This window comes from Pangasianodon hypophthalmus, chromosome 13, assembly GCF_027358585.1.
Source record: "Pangasianodon hypophthalmus isolate fPanHyp1 chromosome 13, fPanHyp1.pri, whole genome shotgun sequence".
In the NCBI taxonomy this organism is placed as follows: Eukaryota; Metazoa; Chordata; class Actinopteri; order Siluriformes; family Pangasiidae; genus Pangasianodon; species Pangasianodon hypophthalmus.
Window position 1 is genome coordinate 3960972 of NC_069722.1, and position 25542 is coordinate 3986513.

Genomic DNA, 25542 nt, shown 5'->3' on the forward strand with positions numbered 1-25542 from the left:
GCCTGGCGTATATTTTTTTTATGTATTTTTTTTTTTCATTTTTTTGCGAGTCATCATTTGGCTCACCTTTAAGAGTCGACTCTTTCGGCTCTCAAATGGCTCATTGGCATTTTTTTTTTCTAAACCGGACAAAGTATGCAATAATTTTTAACAACGACTGGTTTTTTTTTAGCCAAATATAAACATAAACATAAGTTTTTTGTTTTTGTTTTTTTTTTTTACTATACTCAAAATTATTTCATGAAATCATTGGCTCAAAGGATCTGACTCAAAAAGAGTCGGCTCACCATACGACTCATTGCCTTGTTTTTACCTAACCATGGCTGAAATTGTTTCATGAAATCTTAATCTACCTTTTAACAAATAAACAAAAAAACATTATTTTGCATGCCATTTATTTTAAGTCATTAAAACAAAACAATTTTGGCTTTTCACCCTTAAGAGTCGACTCTTTCGGCTCCCAAACGGCTCACTGGCATTTTTTTTAGTATTATTCTAAACAGGACAAAATGTGTAGTATTATTCACATTAATCTCTCCCCCCCCCCCCCTTTTTTTTGGTCTAACAATAGTTGAAATTGTTTCATGAAAGCATTATCTGCCTTCTAATTAACAAAACAACATTACTTTTTTACTGTTTCATTCCTTTTTATAAAACCTAAAAATGTAAAATCTAAATAATTTCAGACTCAGCAAAGCTCTACAAATGTGCATTGACAAATATAATAAATCATCCCTGAATTAATGCTATTATGCCTGCTATCTGTGGTTCATTAAGAAGATTCATGATAAATGAAATGTGCTAATTGCCTGCATGTACAAAAAAAGGACTCATAAGATGTCATACCATGCCATAAATCCCTGAAAAGCTTGTTTCCTGATCTCTGTAACATTACGACCAACAAGTCAGTCTCCTTTATACACCTTACAAACCACACTAACTAGAATGAAAACATGTTAAACTAAATAATATAATAGTTTTTATGAATTCATTTTCTACCTGCATTCATAAAATTGAATATCTTCATTCCTATCCCAAGGACTTTACAGAGAAATTTCTGATAATGTTGAATATTGTTGGATTTATGTTAGATTTTACACTATATATATAAAAAATGGCATAAATATTCTTCTGTAACAGAGCACCATATTTTCTTGACTAAGCGATAAACCAAATGATTTTCCAACAAACGTTTCGGGAAAACTTTTTCTCTTGAACTTGTCTTTGCAAAAGTGTATATTGTCTTTGTTTTACTAAGAAAAAAATATTTATCCAAATTTATGCATATTTAATTAGACAAAGGTGCATTTGTGTAAATCCTTGTATATTTTTTTAAGTTCCAATACAAACAATACTTGTAAGAACATCAGAATATTATTATTATTATTATTATTATTATTATTATCATTATTGCCATATTCACTTGTAGTAGCTTGCTGTATTAGTTTAAAACTTGGAAAATACATTAAAGACATGTCTTATTTGAAACAATGACATGTTACAAAAAATAAAATATAAAATTAAAAAAAAACAGAAAATTAAACCTTATGTAACCTTATGTAAAACAATATGTAAACTTTTACAATCAAATTCAACAAGGTTATCAGCAATAATATGAATATAGGCCTATTCCTTGAAAAAACGAAGAGAATTTTAATGAGTCTTTTTTATGTGTGAAAATGAGTTTTTTTCCTTTCTAATTTATTAGAAACAGGCCAGTGGTAGACACAGTACACAATCATTCAAATATACATTATAAGAATGCAAAAACATTATATATTATACAATGAGATGGATTTTAAAACTTTAGAGTTGCTGGAGGCACAAAGGGTACCCAGATAATACTTCAAGTCCTTACAAAAATGAGTAAAAAGGGGCTTTATAGACAAAAAATGTACACTTACATATGAAAAATGTAGCTAGAAAAATAAATAAATTGATTAAAAAATTACTTATTCTTTAAACTTTTATCAAAACTGTAAAAGCCAAATAAAACATCTTTATACCACAAAGAAAAACTATCCAGAAGAGATACATGTATAAACTAACAGAATTTTCTCTGAAATATTGCAACATGGACACATTCACAAAAAGCTGAGGGCAAATTCATCCACAAAACCACAAAAAAAGCACAGTGGATCCTTATCAGGGAAGATGTTTTTTAAATAAAGATTGACAGGGTAAAATCGATGTAGCAATTTATAGGATACCTCCTTAACCTTATTGGTGATTAAATATTTGTGGGGTGAAGACCGCACTTTCTTCCAGGGAATGTAATCAACATAACTGCTCCAATTTTATACATACATATATATAAACAAACACACACACACACACACAGACACTACACACACTCTAGAAGGAACAGTGATTATAGAGCTATCTAATCCTTCTATCTCTCAAATAAGGGCCAGACAAAAAGCAGAGGGTTTTAACGAGCCTAGCAGTTGTTGTGTAAGCACACATAACACGTCGATTTTTAATGACGTAGCACGCAGCAACGGGCGGCCAAACTGTAAACGACGGTAAAACACGGTAAATTTCGTCTTCTTTATTTCAGGTACCCGCTTCTCTCCTGGCTACGTGCTTATTTCACAACTTGGTGTAAATGCGAAATAATTACACTCCAAACCTAAAATATAACTTAATGTTTATTTCCTGCATTGCATTTTGTGAAGATAAAGCTATAATCTTTATGTTGCGCACGCGCACGCCCACTTGCTCCATTAGCGAGCTAGCTATCTAGCTACTTGGCTAGTTTGTAAATTAGCAAGCTAGTTAATTACATAGCTACTGAAATATCACAATTAAATAATTAATTAATGAATATAGGTAAGTCAGCATATGATTATTTAGTATCTTAGCTGACTAGCTGTTCTTGGTGCCATTAATGTTATGAAGTGCTGAAGAGTTAGCAGCCATTTAGCGAGCTAGCTGAAAGTGTATTCGTTTTTCTGAATGCTAAAGTGAGTGTTGTTTTTCTCTTGTATTTTTTTTTTATAAACCAGACTTAGTGTTCGCGCTTTGTGTAAGTGTTATCAGCCGCTACAGCTATGAACTGGAACAAGGGAGGACCGAGTGGTAAACGAGGGTTTGGCTTCGGAGGGTTTTCTCTCTCCGGGGGTAAGAAAGAGGAGCCTCGGCTGAGCCAGCAGTCCCACAGCGCGTTTGGAAGCTCAGGCTCTGCAGGAGGTTTCGGCAAAAACCAGCAGCTGCCTGCCTTCTACAAGATCGGAACCAAACGCGCCAACTTTGACGAGGAAAATGCGTGAGTGACACCGCACCATTGCATGTAGTTGTTCTGCAAAATAATCATTGGTTTTGCGGTGACATCCAGTCAGCTTCAGCAACTCTTTTCAGGGGAAAGTAGCTAAAGCATCCTCAAAAAGATGCTAGATGACGTCACACACTCATTTGCATATTAATTATTCTTAATTGGCAAAATAATTAAAATCATTTGTTTTGCGGTGACATCCAGTCAGCTTTGGCAACTCTTCAGGGGAAAGTAGCTAAAGCTTGCTCTGGAAGTCGCTAGATGACGTCACACACTCATTTGCATATCAATTATTCATCATTGGCAAAATAATTAAAATCTTTTGTTTTGCGGTGATATCCAATCAGCTTTGGCAACTTTTTTCAGGGGAAAGTAGCTAAAGCTTGCTCTAGAAGTCGCTAGATGACGCCACACACTCATTTGCATATTAATTATTCCTCATGATCATTGGCAAAATAATTAAAATCATTTGTTCGGCGCTGACAATCCAGTCAGTTTCAGCAACTCTTTTCAGGAGAAAGTAGCTAAAGCATCCTCAAAAAGATGCTAGATGACGTCACACACTCATTTGCATATTAATTATTCCTCTTGATCATTGGCATATCAAACTAGGGCACATGAAGAAGGAAGACTTTCCCTTAGAATATAATAGAATAGAGTTTTGTTAGAATAAAAAAAAAGGTAATGGATTATAATTTATTCCTTAAATAGTTTATTTCTTATAGAAATAAGTCATTATTTGTCAGTTTGTCTTGGCACCATGCACGAACTAAACTAACGCATTTACAAAATAGTTTACTTTATATTGAGAACACAGACAAAAAGAAGCAGTGACAGTGAGTAGTCGTGAAAGATGAGAAGTTAAGAAGCTTGTAAATATCTCCAAGCAGAGAATAAGCTGAATAATGAAGAAGTGAAAGGATGGGACAAACTGGAGATCGGTGATTGGTCATTGGGAACAGTGGTGATCAGTGATTGGTCATTGGGAACAGTGGTGATCGGTGATTGGTCATTGGGAACAGTGGTGATCAGTGATTGGTCATTGGGAACAGTGGTGATCAGTGATTGGTCATTGGGAACAGTGGTGATCAGTGATTGGTCAATGGGAACAGTGGTGATCAGTGATTGGTCGTTGGGAACAGTGATGATCAGTGATTGGTCGTTGGGAACAGTGGTGATCGGTGATTGGTCGTTGGGAACAGTGGTGATCGGTGATTGGTCGTTAGGAACAGTGGTGATCGGTGATTGGTCGTTGGGAACAGTAGTGATAGGTGATTGGTCGTTGGGAACAGTGGTGATCAGTGATTGGTCATTAGAAACAGTGGTGATCAGTGATTGGTCGTTGGGAACAGTGGTGATCAGTGATTGGTCGTAAGCGCAGCACAGTCAGGCTTTACACACCGATGGTGAAGCATATGAACTCGTATATCAGCAGCTGTGTTGTGAGCTCGAGAGCCTCATCAAGTTCAAGACAGTCACTGACTTGTGCTCAAAAAGTCGCTAGATTTTTGAGCTCTTTTTTGAATTCAAGTTGCTAAAGGGGTCTAAAAAATCTCTAAGTTGGCAACACTGTGCTTCAGACGTTGCTATAGGCTGCCAGATTATAATTATGACGTGATGTGAGTTCAAGTGATTTTGGTTGTGAAAAAAATGGATGGTACGAGAAAACTTCTTTTATAGATGTTATATTTTCCGATTGTCTGGTTCTCCCCAAGCTATTTCGAGGATGATGAGGAGGAATCAAGCACCGCGGATCTGCCTTATATCCCAGCGGAGAACTCTCCTACCAGGCAGCAGATGCAATCTGGAGGAGGAGGAGGAAGTGGAGGAGGTGGAGGAGGATCAGACAGCGAAGACGACCCCCTCGATGCCTTTATGGCTGAGGTGGAGGTGAGCTCACACACCACTGTCACATGTTCCGCCGCTTTGGTCCTGGTGCTGCGTTTGAAAGTCGGATATAGTTTACAAAAGTATTTACAAATCAAGTTGTGATTGCATAAGTGTTCACCCCCATTGCTCTGGAGACGCTGAATTAGTTCTGGTGCAGCTAGTTTCCATCAGAAGTCTCACAGTTAGTTGAATGGAGTCCATCTGTGTACAATCAAAGTGTCACATGATCTCAGTTTAAATACTCCTGTTCCTGGAAGAACCCAGAGTTTGCCAGAGAACCTAAACATACAGCATCATGAAGACCGAGGAGCTATCAAAACAAGTCCAGGACAAAGTATCAATCTTTTTAGTTACAAAAAATGTCTCAAAATTCAGGTGTCCCACAGAGCATCACTGAATCCGTTATGCAAAATGGAGGAATATAGCACAAGCAGTGACTGGCTAAAGAGGGGATTAGTCAGAGAAGAAACCAAGGCACAGTATCAGGCACCAGGACCTTGTCAGTAGAAAAGATTCACTAGTGTATTTAACATATCTATCTGTACCTAATGGTTTCTCTCTCTCTCTTTTTTTTTTTTTTTTTTTTTTTAATATTTAAACCACCAAATAGAACCAAGCAGCCAAGGACATGAAGAAACTGGAGGACAAAGAAAAAGAGAAAAAGCTGACCAAGTAAGGATTTTCACCAGCGATTACAGATTCTTACCAAAATACTAATATTGGGTTCTAACTAGCACTATTTCACCAAGTTTCCATTTAAATAGTATTTAGTAAGAGCCTAATATCAGATATGTTTATCTATGTGTGGATGATATGAGGTGAAATAGAAGGTTAAAAAAAGGGGGGGGTTAAATGCACTTAGGGGTTCTTCCACGGGTGATTGAGCGAGTCGCAGGGAAGTTTTTTTTTTCTCCGCTTGTTTCTTCCAGGGGTATTCGAGATGACATTGAAGAGGAAGATGAGCAAGTGAGTGACCACACTATCAGCATACCTCTACTTCAAGAACCGCTTTGCCTCAATCTGTATCTCCTCTTTCATTTTCTCAGCTCATCTTTCTACCTGTCCATGTAACTCTGCATATTAAATCTTTGCAGGTTGGGTTTGTTGTGTGCTCAGAGAAGCCGCGTAGTCCTGTATACACACTAATACACAGATCCATGATCTGTGAGCTGCTTGAATTTGGAGCACCTACAGATTCAAGAACGGCTCATTACACGATGTAAATGCTGGCCATTTTGACAAAAGGTTTAGTTAATGTGATAGTGACATCACATTTAGCTGATGGGTGAACAGTTTGCCCATATCAGTGCTAACCATGACATTTATGCTGCTAACACATGTGGTGTTATTTTAGTTACATTCAATAGTGGCATGCTGGCGTTGTCTGTGACAGGTCTGATCAGATGCCAGTTAACTGCCAGCCTTACTTAGCAGTTATTTGGTTTCCTTTCCCTTCCGTCCACCATGCAGAAACAATGCTATCTGTTATTATCAGTGTGGTCCAATCGTCATAGTTTAGGGACCTGCACTGCAGCATTATTAATGTTTCTGACCCATCCTGTGTGACATGAAGTTCTGTGTTGCGTGCAGGAGGCTTATTTCCGTTACATGGCGGAGAACCCAACAGCTGGGCTGATCCAGGAGGAAGAGGAGGAGAACGTGGACTATGACAGCGACGGGAACCCCATCCCTTCTACCACTAAAAAGATTATCATGCCGCTTCCTCCTATTGACCACTCAGAGGTAATGCAGCAACAAATAAAAGTACAATACACCTTCTTAGAGGACATTAGAACTAACAACTAGCTATTTGTGATTGCAGTCTAATAGACTGTTAATAAACTGAGAACCAAATCTTTATGTACACACCTCGATCAGAATAGAGCATCTGAGGCCAGTTTGAATTATCAGATTGAATACATGTAAAGCTCCTGTTTGTATTCTGTTGCAATATTTGCATACTTGCCATGCATTTTGCATAAAAGCTCCAGAATGTTTAGCACTCAAAATACAGCAAATGAGCAGTCTTCTTTTTTCCCCTCCTAAGACGACATATGAATCTGAAATGTGGAACGACTGACAACTGTGTAGGTGTTTTAAACTCTCCAGTATTAACTGACAGTGCCAGGAAGCCCCGCCCCCTTCCCTCCATCTCACATTAGTGCTCTTTTTGCTGTTTTTTTTTTTGTTTTGTTTTGTTTTGTTTTTTGCGCCACCCTTGCTCTCTGTGAGGGTAGATGGAGAATGTTTTGAGTTTGTAAATGTGAAATAAAAACTTTCTATGTATTCTATGTTTGACTTTAACCTTAAACAAGAAAATTTTCACCCAGAAATGGTGTTTTAGACTGAAAGAGAACAAAGGCCAAACTTTTGACTGAAAAAAGATTAAATAGGTCTATCATGATGATGATAATTATAATTCGAATGGTAATGATGCTTAGAAAGTGATTAAAAAGACTGCTTGCTCTTCTGTGCCAGTTAGTGCAGATGTGTTCAACAGCTACAATCAAACCCATCACAGTAGAAACTGGAGAGTGCAAGAGCTTTATAGAGCTAGCCAATAAATTTTACAGGGCTATTCAATACATTATGTAATGTTATGGGGGAAAAAAAAACATTAGTTAAAATATTAAAAACTGAGTCAGGGGGACAGCTACGTATTAAACATTGTACAAACGTTCATAATCAGTAGTATCCTGTATCAAAGAGATGAATAAGATTGTATTGTGACTGTCTTGTAGATTGACTACCCTCCTTTCGAGAAGAACTTCTACAATGAGCATGAAGAGCTCAACAGCTTGACTGGAGCACAAGTGGTGGAGCTGAGACACAAACTCAACCTGAGGGTTAGTGCTTTTCACATTCTTACACTCACAAAAACTGCTTTCTGTTATGCAGGACATGTCTCTCGTCGCTCTTTCTCTCTACATTATGCAAAATGTGATTGGCTGTCTTTTTTTTTTTTTTCTTTGATGGACAGGTGTCTGGCGCCGCTCCTCCTAAGCCCTGCACCAGTTTCGCTCATTTTGGCTTTGACGAGCAGCTCATGAACCAGATCCGCAAGTCTGAGTACACACAGCCTACGCCCATCCAGTGCCAGGTGAGCCATGAAATAACTGGCATTAGATGTTGGCTATAAGTTAAACAGTATAACTCATATAACTCATTCTTCTTCACATCCACTAAGTTCTTCAGGCCAATATGAAGGCTTTCTCATGAAATGTATAAAGTGTGGTTTAACACTGAGAGGCTGTGTCTCTTGGTTAGGGTGTCCCCATAGCCCTGAGCGGCAGAGACATCATCGGCATCGCCAAAACGGGTAGCGGCAAGACGGCCGCCTTCATCTGGCCAATGCTGGTGCACATCATGGACCAGAAGGAGCTGGAGCAGGGAGAGGGTCCCATTGGTGTGATTGTCTGCCCCACCAGAGAGCTCTGTCAGCAGGTCATATTTGCTAAAATGTTTAACACTGGAGCTAGGTTAGCATTAGGCAATACACACTTGCCCCCAAAAGACATAAAACACTCTCAATAATCTCCCACTGATGTGTGTACTTTTGTTTATGAGCTTTCCTGAGGCCCAGTTTATAATAAACAAATAATACGGTAGAAAAAAGGATGCAGTCGAGGGTGCCATAGTAACACCATATGAGCAGTGAAGATGACTCAGTGCGCATATGGTGTGTGTCTGATGAGCCTGATTAGAGCTCATCATCATTTTTTTCATTTTCTCAGTGAGGATGACTAGCTGTGTGCTTGCATGTGTAGATCCACACGGAGTGTAAGCGCTTTGGGAAGGCCTACGGCCTGCGCTCGGTGGCTGTGTACGGAGGGGGCAGCATGTGGGAACAGGCCAAGGCTCTACAGGAAGGGGCTGAGATCGTCGTTTGCACTCCGGTACGGTTGAACTCCGTCACGGCATGGCAGCATCCATGCATTTTATATTGTGCAGTTAGCAATCTACATTCTTTATGCCTCATAGGTTCATGTGTGTGTGTTTTTTTAATTAGGCTGTATAATACGAACTAAAATGGTAATAAAAATAATAGAAATAATAATGATCATTAGGCAGGCCGATCTGTGCCTATACTGAATGTGTTTTGTTTTGATATCACACAATTTTCTGATGTGACACACACACACACACACACACACACACACACACACAGGGTCGCCTGATAGATCATGTGAAGAAGAAGGCGACATCCCTGCAGAGAGTGACCTACCTGGTGTTTGATGAGGCTGATCGTATGTTTGATATGGGCTTTGGTAAGTCCAAAACAGTCCTACTTCTTGTATTAGCATTAGTAATACGTTTCCATAATCGGTATGTCCATTATAAAGGGTAAAAGTTTCCGCTGGTGTGATGTCCCAATTCTGATTTGCACTTGCTTTCCAGAGTATCAGGTGAGATCCATCGCCAGCCACGTAAGACCAGACAGACAGAGTAAGTGCCTCCCATACAATCACACTTATATTTATACAGTTGGAAGATACTTTCATGCAAAGACTGACCAGAAACAGATGAGGCACAGAAATGGCTTGTTCAGAGACCCAGCGTTCCTGCACTATTCTGCAAACACCGCTTACAGAACAGATATAACAAGTTCTACTATTATTATATAATATATCAATATTGTTTTGCACTAATAGCAAATGTGTGTCTCAGAATGAGCATGTGCATGTTACGGCTGCATTATGATGGCAAAGTTAATATTATTTTCATCAATATCAAAACTCATCCAGTTTAGAAATAATCATTTTCAATAAAAAGAAAAGCGCCATTGTGTGCTTGTACATTGTAATCCAGTTTGTATGAAAAAGTATGAATCTTTGAGTCAAAAAGCCTGCACTTTATTGACATTCAGTGTTAAGTTTGAAATGCTGAATATATATACACACAGTTAATCCTCAATTAATAAATAAGCCACCACAGTGTCCAATCGTGAGCCTGTCTTGTTTTGCCTTTGTCTGATGTCTCACTCTGAGTATTTGAGTGCACTCTGATTGGTCAAACAGTTAAAATCTATTCATTGTGATTTAATGCACCAAAGTTTAAAAAAAAAAATTATACTCAACATTAACCAATGAGCTAACTTGAAGCTCACCAGTATCTTAGTTCATAATGTAATACTCAATCGAACACAACAGGGTGAAGTGATATTACCACCCTGAAGTTGATTATTTTACAAAAACCATACATCCTGATTGTTTTATTCTGCCACAATTCCACAGCAAATTGTCAACGATTACATTTTTTATTTACCAAGGAACAACCTGTACCTTTTATCTGTTTATAGTTACATTTAATGTTGTGGAACGCCTGCAAAACAAGTTAGTCCATGTTATCACTTAGATTATAGCAGCTACAAACAGTCGTTCCCTCGCCAGCATCTCTCTTTTTTTTCCTCTGCACTGACACTAGAAACTCCTTTCAGTAATGTTAAATGAATGTCTCCTTCCAGAAAATGTCACCATGTCAATGATTACACGGTTTTCCTTAATGTAAACACCAACACGTTTTTAATATGTTTATTATTAGCCTTAGATTATGTAGAGTGTCTGCCATACAAGTCCCTGTGAATTAGTTGTTACTATAGAAACGATGCGTATTAGAACGAGCGTGTTTATATATAATCCTGAATCAACACCTTTTGACCAATCTGATTTGAGAATTAAACAGCACTGTGGAATAAGTAATTAACTGAAGAAAGAAATATTGTGCTCACAATCAGAATACAGCACTAATGCACATGCATTTGGGTTTTCTATCTTTCTTACCTTGTGTACGTGTTTTCTTTTCATCTCTCTCAGCTCTACTGTTCAGTGCCACTTTCAGGAAGAAGATTGAGAAGTTGGCCCGGGATATTCTCATTGACCCGATCCGCGTAGTGCAGGGAGACATTGGAGAGGTGTGGTAGTTTTTTTTTTTTTTTTTTTTTCCCGTTTTATATTAGCATGAACTTGCAGGTATTTTAAATACATACAGTATTTTAGCCAATAGGTTCCAAAAATATGTGCTGGAGGGTTTAAATGTACATCAGTGAGCTGAATTTCTGTGAAAGGGATACATTCTCATTAGATTAAGACCATAAAGCCATGTAGGAATATTTTTAATTTTGTCCCTAGTCTTGTGCATAGAAACAGCAGCACATTAATGTTCTCTCCTTCGTCTCTGATCTCTCGCTCTCTCGGTTCCAGGCGAATGAGGACGTGACACAGCTGGTGGAGGTGTTGCCGAGTGGCTCGGATAAGTGGGGGTGGCTGACACGGAGGGTGGTGGAGTTCACCTCGACTGGCTCTGTGCTTATTTTCGTGACTAAGAAAGCCAACTGTGAGGAACTAGCCACCAACCTGCAGCAGGAGGGCTACAGCCTGGGCCTGCTGCACGGAGACATGGACCAGAGCGAGAGGAACAAGGTCATCAGCGACTTCAAGAAGAAGAGCTTGCCTGTCCTAGTGGCCACTGATGTCGCAGGTGAGCAAGTCGGGGCTGTAGTACGTGTCACACGTCAGGCAGGGAGTTTACATACTTACATGTGGATGTTCTGTTTTATTTTGTTTATTTTTATCCAAAATCCTGCTTAGGGCTGCATCTTGTTTTTATTTCATTATTTTTTCCATTTTATTACATTATTCATGACTATTTCTTCTTATCTCAGCTCGTGGATTGGACATTCCCTCGATCCGTACTGTCATAAACTACGATGTTGCCCGGGACATTGACACACACACGCACCGCATCGGCCGGACAGGTCGCGCCGGAGAGAAGGGTGTGGCCTATACTCTGCTCACAAGCAAAGACACCTCGTTTGCCGGCGACCTTGTTCGTAATTTAGAGGGAGCGAATCAGAGTGTCCCGAAGGAACTGTTGGATTTGGCCATGCAGGTGCATCACTTGTTTCCCTGTGCTCAGTCATTTTACATTTTATTCTGCTGATGTTTAGGATATGTTCAGATAGATTTTTTTGATATCGAAAGTGTCTTAATACACTTCACTATTTACTGACGGATTCTATTCTTCTCATCCAGAATCCTTGGTTCAGGAAGTCCCGTTTTAAGGGTGGAAAAGGAAAGAAGCTGAATGTCGGAGGTGGAGGTCTCGGATATAGGGAGAGACCAGGGCTAGGGTCCGATTCATCAGTGGGTTTCTGACTGAACAGCTGAACTAATTTATTTATTACATGATTTATATAATACATATGTTGGTATATTTTGCTTTGTGTCCATTCTCCTAACTGATTCTTTTTCTGTGAAACCAGGAGCGCAGTAGTGGCTCTGTCCTTGGCAACTACGAGTCCTACAAACCCCCCACTGGAGCTATGGGAGATCGCATGGCTGCCATGAAGCAAGCCTTTCAGGTAACCAGCATGCACTTGCACCCTTCTCCTCTTTGTTGGCAGAAGCTTCTGCGCCAAATACACACTTCTGTTGACTAGAGCTTGGGATACACAAAAATTCTTACACATTATGAAACGGTTCTTCTGCGTTGACTGGACATCTCAATACTTTACATATAAAAGATTACAAGATTAAACAAACTATCTATCTATGAAAATTACTATAAATCTTGAAATATATGATTATAGTTTAAAAAAATATATATTTTCTAGTGTCTCCTGGAACCACAGAGTTTGAGCTGTGAATAAATCTTCAGGACTAAAAGTCTCAGCTGAACATAGTGCTCAGGATGGGTTATACTGCTTCCTGAGATCCGCAAGATACGCCGGCGCTAAACCATTCGGAGCTTTATACATCACGAACAGACTTTGGTAGTCAGTGCGGAACTTGGGTGTACAATGTAGCTTGTAGACTGCTCTGACTGCTCTTTCTGGAACATGGGCTGTAGCCTTCTGAACTAGCTTTCTAACAGGATCATTCTCACACTGATTTCCTCACCTTAATGTTCTTCCCACTAACACTTCCTCTCTCTGCTGTTCCTTTTCAGGCTCAGTACAAGAACCACTTTGTGGCAGCATCAGGTATCTCTCCCAAGCTTAGCGCACAGTCAAACAGCACCTCAGGTTGGACAAGTGCAGGCAGTCTGAGTTCTGTGCCCTCTGGAGCCCCTGAAGGAAGCCGTACACAGTCATCTTCCTCCCCCATGCCCCCTCCTCCTCCAGCCATCAGTTTGGGCACTAAGCTTGCCGGCTTCAGCAGCTCGGGCTCTTTGAGCTCCGTGTCAGACTCTTACTCCTCCTCTTCTTCATCCAGAGAGGAATCCCGCCACGACAGGAGCCGCCATGGAGACAGCCACCATCGCCACAGCGACAGGGATCGGTATGGGGACCGGGATCGCTATGGCGATCGCGACAGGGACCGAGATCGTCACAGCGACAGCCGCAACGGCGATGGTGGTCGCCGGGAGAGGGACAGTTGGAGAGGAGAAAGGGAAGGCGGGGAAAGGGCAAGCTCACACAGAGGAGGTGAGGACAGCTTTGCTGTTCCGGATCCACCAAAACGGAAGAAGAGCAGGTGGGACAGTTAGAGCTAAACCCACAGGAGACATCGAAAGAGCAGGTCTGAGATCAGCCAGCCTTTTCAGCTGAGTCCATCTGGCCGCTGTTACTCAAATATCAACATATAAAGGGCACTGAAGACTTTGAAAGAGTTAAAGCTGCGTGTTCTCTTCAGTAGAATCCCTGTGAATTGTAGAGAAGCAGATCACAGATGTAGAACAGTCATGCAGGCCTTTCTCTGTAACTATGTGTGTGTGAATTCATCTTTCTGTCAACAAAGTCATGTTTTGGGGAGAGATTATTGGGGCTTTTTTTAGGGTGCAGAAATGACTTTGCTTCCTAGTGATACTTTGTGAATTAAAAAAGAAAAGTTGCATTTCCAGGGTGAAGTAATTTCAACATTTTTATGATTATAAATGAGAAATTATTCAAAGACTTTCAGTCATTGATATAATGATCCAAAGTATCTGTGAGTGATCTATTTTGTAGGTTTAAGTCTTTGTTCTGTATTTTAGTACATACTGTTACAAGCTTGGACAAATTTGTGCCATTACATAGTCCCCTTCTACCCTGTCTGTGATTTTGTATTTTAAACCAAAACTAAGTATGCTTATATACTAGTTTACCTTCAAACTCCTGGCTTCAGTTCGGTACCTGGCGCTAAAGAGAGTGAAGGTATCGAGTCTTGCGCTGCCAATGACTGCATTAAAAACCTATAAAACAACAAAATCTACTAAGTGGGGTGGAGGCCTGGAATAAAATTTGTGCTGTGTATTCATTTTTTTTCCCCAGTCTACTAGATTCTGAAGGCTTATCTAAGAGCACTGAACTATTTTCATGTATTTCATCCATTTTGTGATCCTGGTGCAATTACATAAATCATACAATATCAACCTGGCTTGAATAAACGTGTTAAAACCTTGTTGAATAATGTTGTCTTTATTTCCAATGCATGTGTTTCTGGCATGTGCAATGAGGCCTGAATGATTTTTAATTTTAAGCATGCTTATGTGCATTCATTTATTTTTCTATATGCATAGCTGTTATGGTAATTCATCTTGGTCGAGTTTCCCAATAGCATCGGAGCACAAAAAATCATTGGCTACGTTTACATGCACATCAAATTCCGTTTAAAGTCTATATTTGGGTTACAGCCATATTCCGAATAGGAGGTTTATGTGCGTGCAGGCAGTGGGATATTCCTGTATACATGGTTATTGTAAGTATGCTGAGTTGCCATTCCTAAATACCTAGCTTACAGCTAAGCATCTGTTAGCACTCACAATTCCTTGCAGACTAAGTATGCTCATATATTTCCTTTCAGTGGATTTTTGGAGTAAGATGTTTACATGCAACAAATTTCTGATTAAAACAGGCATATTCCAGGGGAGAGAATTGAAATTTTAGGAATCAGAATATTGTCTTAATCTGAATCGGGCAATCTGATTGCAGTGTTTACATGAATCAGTACTAATTACGATATTGCCAAATTCCGATTTTAATCGGAATATTGATGTGCATATAAACATAGCCACTGTTAAATGGTATGAATTGGGGTTAAATGGAGTGAATTGAACTCTCACACTGAACTCTCTTTCTGTCAGTTAAGATGATCTTAACTTTGCAAAGCTTTTGAGAAGTTTGGCCATGGGCAGTGATTTGGTACAGCTTTTTAATGTTTTGGCTTACCATTCAAGATTATGTACCCATCTAGATGATACACACATTCCTTCTAACTCAAATTTCTGACTAAAAGTGTAATTTATTTTAAAGTAGTGTTTTATAAGATGACCTTGTAGTGCTAGGTCTTCTCTAAAACAATGACTAAATTAACTAAAGGGACAGGTAGTTTCCATTTTCCTTTCTTTTTACTCCTGTCTATCCCATCAGCCCACAGCAACGGTCTTACTTTAATTAAAGTGAATTGGTATGTTTGTTTGATTGCTCACATATCAATAAATGTCCTATGGCAACACAAGACATATTTAACATACTAGTTGCTAATATACATTGTATGACATGACAACCTGTTGGGACCTATAGATATAAATTACTTTTGAAGAAATATATTTTTAACCAAGCTACTCAGTCAATTACTGAAATTGTTTTAGTAATTGGCCAGGTGAATCGCCAGGTCATGTGACAAAGACAATTAATCTCTTGGTCCAATCACATGCAGAGATGATTAAAATTCTAATTGCTGGCATCTGTGAGATGAGTAGCTCAACAGGTTGAAGTGATTGTCAAGAGTAGAATTACTTGCTTAAATAGGAGGTGCTCTGGCAGTATCAGTATGCTCGCAATTGTCTGTTAACAACAATGGGTTTCAACCAAGTGGGGCTTAGTGCACTGCTGCTATTTGCAGTTGGGCTGTCAACAGCACAGTTGGTGAGCTTGGGGGATCTTCAGGCTCCTGCTGGACTTCAACCTAACAAGCCAGGGCAGTCTTCACTGCAAATGAGTGCTGGGTTTCCTTCTCAATGGATGCAAAGTCCTTCCCAAGCTCGAAGCCCTGCAGTAGCCCCACTTGGACTGCGGCTTCAAGATCCTTCAGATGCTCAAGACCAGCAAGTAATGCAGAGACCAGTGAAGAAACTGACTTGGCGTTTTCCGGCAGCACCACAAATCCCGACGCCCCCAACACCTGTGCACTTTGTAAGGCAGTCTGATCCTGTTCTTACCCAGGGTATTGCAGCAAGGTGTAATGAGACTGCAGTGTATGTAGAGGTGAGGAAAGACCTGTTTGGAGCTGGTCCAACCCTCAACATTGCTGCTTTCACACTGGGAGGCTGTGCCGCTAAAGGAGTGGATGCGTCTTCTCAAGTCCTTATCTATGAATCGGCACTGCATGGTTGCAACAGCAAGTTGACAGTAAGCCTTCTATTGCCAAATACCTTGGCTTTGCTTTAAGCTTGTCCTGTATCTTTATACTTGCATTTCTCATTTAGGTGACTGCAAATGAGCTGGTCTATATCTTCACCCTTGGTCTTGCTTCAGTGCCTTTAAGTGGTACTCCTATTCTAAGAAGAGCTGGTGCTAGGGTTTTCATTGAGTGTCACTACCCAAGGTATGTTGATGCTAATAAATCTCTGGATTTACTTGAGGCTGTACTCCTTTGTGACGGTCTTGTTTGAATGCTTTCCAGACTCCACAATGTGAGTAGCAGTGCCATCATGCCTGCTTGGATGCCGTATGCTTCTGCCCAAGCTGCTGAGGAGCTTCTTGTCTTCTCCTTGAGGCTCATGATGGGTTTGTATCATGGTTGTGCTGTGGCTTGATTTTGTGTGACTTGCTTACTAATGAAGTTTCTCCTTATAGATGACTGGATATCTGAAAGGCCATCCAACCAGTACTACCTGGGCGAGCTTATAAATATTGAGGCCTCAGTACTGCAGTTCCACCACGTGCCCCTGCGTGTCCTTGTGGACAGCTGTGTGGCCACTGCTGTGCCTGATGTAAATGCGGTCCCCAGATATTCCTTCATTGAGAACTATGGGTGAGTACGGTTCCTTCAGCCTTTTTCAGTAAGCTGATCTGAACATTCCTAACTGCGACTCCTTCCAGGTGCTTGCTTGATGCCAAGCTTACACAGTCCGGTTCCCACTTCATGCCCCAGACTCAAGCAGCTAAGCTGGGATTTCAGATTGAAGCCTTCAGGTTTCAGCAAGGGAACAGTAGCTTGGTGGGTAACGACTGTTTAGGTAGGGCTGAAGGGTACGTTTAGCTGTCAGAATGTAACATGTACTCCCTGTGTTGGCAGGTCTACATTGCGTGCATCTTGAAGGCAACAGCAGCATCTGCCCCTGCTGACGCTGAGCACAAGGCTTGTTCTTTCTCTGACAACAGGTATGTTGCTATGACGGTGATGGTATAGTACTGATGATCTGTGACTACTAAAGCATTACTGTCTTGTCCTAGATGGACTGCTGCATATGGTGCTGACCAGGTGTGCGGCTGTTGCAGCAGCAGCTGTGCCTTGAGGAAGGGACGTGCCTTGAGGAAGGGACGTGCCTTGAGGAAGGGACGTGCCTTGAGGAAGGGACGTGCCTTGAGGAAGGGACGTGCCTTGAGGAAGGGACGTGACCTATCATCAGAGCAAGGTATTTGGGGATGGATGGGTAACAATTCCTGGGGCTCTAGGACCTCAGTTGAAACTACATGTGAAATTGACTTTTTTTTTTTTTTTCTTTATTTGCAGGCCTGCAGTTAGTGAAAGAAGTAAGCCTTGGCCCAATCATGGTCCTGGAAAATGATTGGTAGTCTAATGACTTTCTGATCTTTACCTTAATAAATGGTTAAAATGGGAAACTCTTGTGTGGTGTTCTAACTTGAGCCTAGCCTGTGCACTTTGTCCAAATGTGAATTCTCTGCTCTGTGTAGTTTCGAGCTTGGCATTGAATTGGTGTTGAGCAGGTATCCTCAGGAATAGAATACTATTAAGTTGTAGCTAAGGTTTCTTTACTACCCAGTCTGCCTTTCTAAATTGAACATCTGAAATGCCTTTGATAGGTAGTCAAGGTAGATGTAGGGCTTCCTAATCAGTAAAGATCCTAATTTCTCAGCTTCTATATCCAGGGCCATCAAGCCTATCCACAAAGGGCTGATGTGGCTGGAGGATTTCATTCCAACCTAGCAGGCATTATACTTGATTCCACTTGATAACTGTAGAACAAAATTAACAGATTAAACAAGTGTGCCTTCTACTTGGCTGGCATTAGTATCTGCAGCCACATTGGTGCTTTGCAGATAATATTGACACCTGTTCCAAGTGATTCCTTAATCCACATCACACTTGTCTAGAGGCAATTTTATTGTAATGTAGGCTACTTGGGACTAGGATGATGCAGGTCTAAACAGTTACAATGTATGATTGAGACTATACCTTATCCTAGTGAAATTCTTATTTCTGTCTTTTGTTCCTTGTGACTATGTTCTGTGTGCTGGTTCCAAATGATAGGGAGCCCTAGTGGTTATCTTGTGTTTATAGAACCAGTTATGTGATTCATTCAATTTCTCTCCTCAACCACCAGGGGTGGGAAGAATCACTTAGTCTAAATCCTTGACAAGTTAGCCATCTAGAAATGTAGTTGATGACCTCTCCTACTCATGGCACTGAGAGGGGCATTAACCCTGTTTTCTAAGTAATGCCTCTGAAGATATTCCTCATTAAGTGGCATGTTATGGTAAGAAATGGAAGTTTAGCCCACTGTAGACTAAGGTGATGACATCCACTTCCTAGTGAGGCAGTCTGTTTAAACAGTGAGCTCCTTGTGTCTTTCCTATGGCAAATAGTTGATTTGATTAAACTGCCACTGTAGGGTTCAAATTGTACCATAGGATGCATAGGGGTAATAGCAACAAACTCTCAGCAAGTCCCCCATCATGGAAAACTTGAGGTCAATAGATTTGTCAGGAAAGGTGACTGACTGCTCAGAAGCTCCAGGTTCAGCCATAAGGTCACACCAGAGTCATCTGGCCACTGATGCATGCAAGGTGATTTTACTGACATGGCATTTATTAATCCCACTTTTTACTGATCACTAGCAAATAAGTCAGCATTGAGAGAAGCTCATTTCAGTTTACCATCCTGCATGGGCTGATGAGAAGAGGTCTTAAGGGACTCCAATACAGATGTTTGTCCTATGCTGAGTTCTTTGGAGAGCATTGTGTCTGAAGGCACCTTGCACCTTTGAAAAAGGTTGTGACATTTATGAGCCCCCAGTGCAACACTGTCCACAGTGCTGTGGTGTGCTGTATTGACAGTGTTGCCTGTATGCATATTGAGAATACTGAAAGGTAGGACTTGGAATGTCCATTCATGGAGGGTAAGCTTCAAAAATCATCTGTGTTCCCAAGTGATGGGAACATGTATACACTCAATGTCCACTTTAATAGGAACACCTGTGCACCTGCTCATTTATGCAGTTATCTAATCATATGGCAGCAACACAATGCATAAAATCATGCAGATACAAGTCAAGAGCTTCAGGTAATGTCTACTCTTTTTTTTCCCCATTCTGATGTTTGATGTGATCTCTGTGACTTTAACCATGACATGGTTGCTAGTGCCAGATGGGCTGGTTTGAGTATTCCAGAAACTACTGATCTCCTGGGAATTTCACACACAATAGTCTCTAGTGTTTACACAGAATGGTGTGAAAAACAAAAAACATTGTGTGAGAGGAGGGTCTGCAGGCTGAAACACCTTGTTGATGAGAGAGATTAGAGGAGAATGACCAGACTGATTTGAGCTGACAGGAAGTCTATAGTAACTCAAATAAGCACTCTTTACAACCATGGTGAGCAGAAAAACATCTCAGCACGCACATCATACCTGGAGGTGGATGGGCTGAAACAGCAGAAGATCACATCAGGTTCCACTCCTGTCAGCCAAGAACAGAAATCTGAGGCTCAGATGTGCAGAAACTGGATATTTGAAGATTGGAAAAAGATCAGGTGTTTTTTTTTTCCCCTAACCTTCAACTGTCTAGTTTTGATGAGCCTGTGCCCATGATAGGCTCAGATTCCTGTTCTTGGCTGACAGGAGTGGAATCCAATAAGGCTTTTCACACTGCGCTTAACCCCAGGTTCTAAACCCCGCTTTTAACGCTGGGTAGAGAAACATTTACAGCATTTGGCAGACACTCTTATCCAGAGCAACTTACAATTATCTCATTTATACAACTGAGCAGTTGAGGGCCTTGCTTAAGGGCCCAGCAGTGGCAGCTTGGTGGTGCTGGGATTGGAACTCTCAACCTTCCCATCAGAAGTCCAACAGCTTAACCACTGAGCTACCACTTCCCACATGTTGCACTTGTAATTTAGAAGCAGGGTTACCATTACCCAGGGTTATGAAACCCTGCTCTGAAGCAGGGTTAGCACCACTTTTGCAGTGTTAACCCTGCACTGTGGTGCCAAACGTGTACAGTGTGAAACGATGCAGTGTTAGAATATTATGGCTAGATGCTTAGCAACAGACACCCAATCAGAAATTGAACAGCACATGCCTCATATCACATGCTTTGTACAGTCACAGAAACCCTGCGTGTTGTGTAAATAGTAGTTGCAGCGTTTGAGGGAAAAAATAAAAAATAATGTCAAATGGTAACACAAAATGTGTCAATTGGAGCAAAGAGGAGAAAGTTTTATTTTTACAGTTATGGTCAGAAAAGTGTGTTCAGGACAAACTGGATGGCACAGTCAGAAATAACTGAGTATTTAAGGAACTAACAATAAAATTAGTGGAAGCTGGATATCAACGAATGCCTGGTCAAGTACGCTACAAACTTACAAAGGCCAAAAAAGATTACAAAGCTGTGAAAGACAACAAAGCCTGCTTGGGACCAGAACAGCAGACCTGTCCTTTTTTTTGAAACTTTAGACCCAATTCTTAAAGATTGGCCAAGTTATTTATACCAGTCCCACGCTGTATTTATCCAATCATGGTTGTTGACACCGCAAATATGCAGATAACAGCGCTAGCTCAGGGTTTAGGAATGTACAGTGTGAAGCGTCAGATTATGAATACCCAGGATGAATTGTGAACCCTGGGTAAAGTATAAGCAATGTGAAATATGAAACAAGTTAACCCAGGATTCCGTTTACCTGGGGTTTAGAATGACCCAGGGTTAACTATTTCATGTGTGAAAAGCCCTTATGTGGTCTTCTGCTGTTGCTGCCCATCCACCTCTAGGTTCATTGTTTTGTGCATGCTGAGATGCTTTTCTGTTCACCATGGTTATAAAAGTGATTATATGAGTTACTACAAAAACTTCCTGGCAGCTTGAACCAATCTGGCCATTTTCCTCTGACATCTCTTATCAACAAGGCGTTTCCACCCACAGAACTGTCCCTCACTCAGCAGTTTCTGAAATATTCAACCCAGCCCATCTGGTACCAAAAACCATGCCATGGTTAAAGTTACAGGGATCACACTTTTTCCCCATTCTGATGTTTGATGTGAATATTACCTGAAGCTCTTGACCTGTATCTGTATGATTTTATGCATTGTGCTGCTACCACAGGATTGGCTGATTGGATAAATGCATAAATGGTACCACATAGAAACCATAAAGATGGATGTGGATGTTCTTCCTTGGATAGCCTTAGGACTGCAATTGCTAATTTCACTCAAGTCTCCATGATTGAACAGTTGATAACTTCAACAAAATAGATTTCAAGTTAAAACTATAATGAAGTTACCCTGATGCTCATATTTATAAGTTGCTCATAAGCTCATAAGTTCATGGTTACATAAGTGCACTTTTTGACCATATTGTATACAGTTAGAGAAGGGAAATTATTTACAATCACACTATCCGGTGTCACCCAGATGAGGATGGGTTCCCTTTTGAGTCTGGTTCCTCTCAAGGTTTCTTCCTCATATTGTCTCAGGGAATTTTTCCTTCCCCCAGTTGTCTCTGGCTTACTCATTAGTGATTAATTTATAAATTTCTATATTTCTGCAAAGCTGCTTTGTGACAGTGTACACTGTTAAAAGTGCTATACAAATTAAACTGAATTGAATTGAATAAATAAGCAGGTGTAGAGGTGTTTCTATTAAAGTGGACAGTGACTGTATATAGATTGTGCAGATCCACTAACATGAACCAGTCTTGTGGCTTATCACATCAAGAGATCTTCTGTATAAGGTATGCTTTAAAACAAGCACAGTTAGGAACAACTAGTTTCTGTCTTTCTGTTACTCCTTTCTAACCCATGGGCCTACAGCAATGGCCCCACTTTAATTAAGCTGCAGGTATGTTCATTTTGCAGCTTACAATAAATGTCCTGTGACAACACAAGACATTTCTTTTCTTTACATTTCTTTGTTAACCCAAGTTCTCAATCAAGCATTAAAATTATATTTCAGTTCAATGTTTAGCAAATTGCTCAGCTAGGTCAGGTGACCTAGGCAATTAAGACAATTAAGCTCTTGGTCCAATCAAATGCAAGGAGCAATGAAATTCTAATTGCTCTCATCTATTAGGAAGGCCAATTAGTAATTCAACAGGCTCAGAAGCACATCAAAATATTTAGAAAGGTTTGAATACGTGCCTCAATCACTACATAAATAGGAGGTGGCCTGCCAAGTCTGGTATGCTCACAATTGTCTGTTAACAACAATGGGTTTCAACCAAGTGGGATTTAGTGTGCTGCTATTTGCAGTTGGGCTGTCAACAGCACAGTTGGTGAGCTTGGGGGATCTTCAGGCTCCTGCTGGACTTCAACCTAACAAGCCAGGGCAGTCTTCACTGCAAACGAGTGCTGGGTTTCCTTCTCAATGGATGCAAAGTCCTTCCCAAGCTCGAAGCCCTGCAGTAGCCCCACTTGGACTGCGGCTTCAAGATCCTTCAGATGCTCAAGACCAGCAAGTAATGCAGAGACCAGTGAAGAAACTGACTTGGCGTTTTCCAGCAGCACCACAAATCCCGACGCCCCCAACACCTGTGCACTTTGTAAGGCAGTCTGATCCTGTTCTTACCCAGGGTATTGCAGCAAGGTGTAATGAGACTGCAGTGTATGTAGAGGTGAGGAAAGACCTGTTTGGAGCTGGTCCAACCCTCAACATTGCTGCTTTCACACTGGGAGGCTGTGCCGCTAAAGGAGTGGATGCGTCTTCTCAAGTCCTTATCTATGAATCGGCACTGCATGGTTGCAACAGCAAGTTGACAGTAAGCCTTCTATTGCCAAATACCTTGGCTTTGCTTTAAGCTTGTCCTGTATCTTTATACTTGCATTTCTCATTTAGGTGACTGCAAATGAGCTGGTCTATATCTTCACCCTTGGTCTTGCTTCAGTGCCTTTAAGTGGTACTCCTATTCTAAGAAGAGCTGGTGCTAGGGTTTTCATTGAGTGTCACTACCCAAGGTATGTTGATGCTAATAAATCTCTGGATTTACTTGAGGCTGTACTCCTTTGTGACGGTCTTGTTTGAATGCTTTCCAGACTCCACAATGTGAGTAGCAGTGCCATCATGCCTGCTTGGATGCCGTATGCTTCTGCCCAAGCTGCTGAGGAGCTTCTTGTCTTCTCCTTGAGGCTCATGATGGGTTTGTATCATGGTTGTGCTGTGGCTTGATTTTGTGTGACTTGCTTACTAATGAAGTTTCTCCTTATAGATGACTGGATATCTGAAAGGCCATCCAACCAGTACTACCTGGGCGAGCTTATAAATATTGAGGCCTCAGTACTGCAGTTCCACCACGTGCCCCTGCGTGTCCTTGTGGACAGCTGTGTGGCCACTGCTGTGCCTGATGTAAATGCGGTCCCGAGATATTCCTTCATTGAGAACTATGGGTGAGTACGGTTCCTTCAGCCTTTTTCAGTAAGCTGATCTGAACATTCCTAACTGCGACTCCTTCCAGGTGCTTGCTTGATGCCAAGCTTACACAGTCCAGTTCCCACTTCATGCCCCAGACTCAAGCAGCTAAGCTGGGATTTCAGATTGAAGCCTTCAGGTTTCAGCAAGGGAACAGTAGCTTGGTAGGTAACGACTGTTTAGGTAGGGCTGAAGGGTACGTTTAGCTGTCAGAATGTAACATGTACTCCCTGTGTTGGCAGGTCTACATTGCGTGCATCTTGAAGGCAACAGCAGCATCTGCCCCTGCTGACGCTGAGCACAAGGCTTGTTCTTTCTCTGGCAACAGGTATGTTGCTATGACGGTGATGGTATAGTACTGATGATCTGTGACTACTAAAGCATTACTGTCTTGTCCTAGATGGACTGCTGCATATGGTGCTGACCAGGTGTGCGGCTGTTGCAGCAGCAGCTGTGCCTTGAGGAAGGGACGTGCCTTGAGGAAGGGACGTGACCTGTCATCAGAGCAAGGTATTTGGAAGAACTGTGTTGCTGTCTAATTCCAGTCCTTGCACTCCAAGAGCCAAATTGGCACTATATATACAACCTATGATTGAGATGTGGTATTGTATCATTCATTTTTAAAACCTTTATTTGCAGGCTTGCAGCTGGAGAGAAGAGTAAGCCTTGGCCCAATTGTGGTTATGGAAAATGATTGGTAGTCTAATGACTTGTTTGCTTAAATAAAAAAAAAAAATTGAAACTTATACTGTGATGCCTTCTACTTTTAACATCTAATTGCTACATTGAACATGGATGGGTATCTAGAACTACATAATTGTGTGGGCTTCTTTCCTCCCTCCCCACACAGATTAGGTATACCCTTGTCTCTTAATGGTGTACGTTGTGGGTGGAGTGTAAGCAGGGACTAAACTAGCTATAATGGCATAACAGGGATAGCCTTAAGATAAGGGCTATTAAGGTGCCCTGGGAAATACAAACCTTAATTTGGGGGGGGATATCATTCCAGTTTACCAAGACACTCCATGCCCTTGAACCCTACAGATCTGTGCCTTTACCTAAGGAAAAAAGCTATTAAAAGGGTTGAGTAAACCAATATCTTTTCAGCCTAGATTTAAAGATGGACTGAGTTCCAAACACTAATTGGAAGGCTGTTAAACTAGTTTTTGGCTCTGTGGAGTGTTTCAAGTTGGTATTGAATTAACAGTTGTCCCCAGTTGAATAAAATTAAAGCAATACTATATTAGGCTAAGAATTTTTCTACTAAGTCCAACATGCTTGAACTCTCACTGTTCCTTACAAAGGTTTAGTGGGTAGGGCTCCCTTTTCAGTCTAAAAGCATCCTGGTATTTCTTTCATGCTCCTAAATGTGTCCACATAATTAAAAGCATCTGCTTTAGTGACAAATTTATTGTAATATAGCCTACCTGTGATTGCTATTGTACATGTTTTAAATGAGTTATGAGATGCCTGAATTTTGAAAGCCCAAACCTGAAGTGCCACCTTCCTCCTAGTGAACCTCCTATACCTTCTTCCTATGAAAATCTTTTTTTCTTCCCTTCTTGTGATAAAGGTTGGGTGTTCAGAGGGCATAAACTC

The 25542-nt window shown here is 40.8% G+C and overlaps 3 protein-coding genes across 5 annotated transcripts; all 3 read left to right on the forward strand.

Moving 5' to 3' along the window:
- Positions 1-2387: 2387 nt before the first annotated feature.
- ddx42 (DEAD (Asp-Glu-Ala-Asp) box helicase 42) lies at positions 2388-14544 on the forward strand. Of its 3 annotated transcripts, none has more exons than XM_034310066.2 (18): positions 2388-2535; positions 3009-3268; positions 4990-5164; positions 5775-5836; positions 6094-6130; positions 6755-6907; positions 7906-8010; positions 8145-8264; positions 8432-8608; positions 8932-9060; positions 9333-9432; positions 9563-9610; positions 10978-11075; positions 11365-11641; positions 11826-12052; positions 12196-12306; positions 12426-12524; positions 13112-14544. In XM_034310066.2, exons 2-18 carry the CDS (start codon positions 3054-3056, stop codon positions 13649-13651), a joined length of 2673 nt encoding a protein of 890 aa, XP_034165957.2. In that variant the 5' UTR covers positions 2388-2535; positions 3009-3053; the 3' UTR covers positions 13652-14544. The 3 variants fall into 3 exon arrangements, with proteins under 3 accessions (XP_034165957.2, XP_034165956.2, XP_034165960.2); XM_034310065.2 differs by having other exon boundaries at positions 2425-2560; XM_034310069.2 differs by lacking the exon at positions 2388-2535 and adding an exon at positions 2595-2832.
- Positions 14545-15913: 1369 nt separating this feature from the next.
- LOC113528362 (zona pellucida sperm-binding protein 3) lies at positions 15914-17930 on the forward strand. The gene is made up of 8 exons (XM_034310237.2): positions 15914-16493; positions 16571-16689; positions 16768-16871; positions 16941-17118; positions 17187-17304; positions 17383-17468; positions 17541-17722; positions 17821-17930. The coding sequence occupies exons 1-8, from the start codon at positions 15942-15944 to the stop codon at positions 17880-17882; spliced, it is 1401 nt and encodes a 466-aa protein (XP_034166128.2). The 5' UTR covers positions 15914-15941; the 3' UTR covers positions 17883-17930.
- A 4781-nt stretch (positions 17931-22711) lies between these two features.
- On the forward strand, positions 22712-24689 carry LOC113528355 (zona pellucida sperm-binding protein 3-like). The gene is made up of 8 exons (XM_053239455.1): positions 22712-23296; positions 23374-23492; positions 23571-23674; positions 23744-23921; positions 23990-24107; positions 24186-24271; positions 24344-24453; positions 24583-24689. The coding sequence occupies exons 1-8, from the start codon at positions 22748-22750 to the stop codon at positions 24642-24644; spliced, it is 1326 nt and encodes a 441-aa protein (XP_053095430.1). The 5' UTR covers positions 22712-22747; the 3' UTR covers positions 24645-24689.
- Positions 24690-25542: the final 853 nt, after the last annotated feature.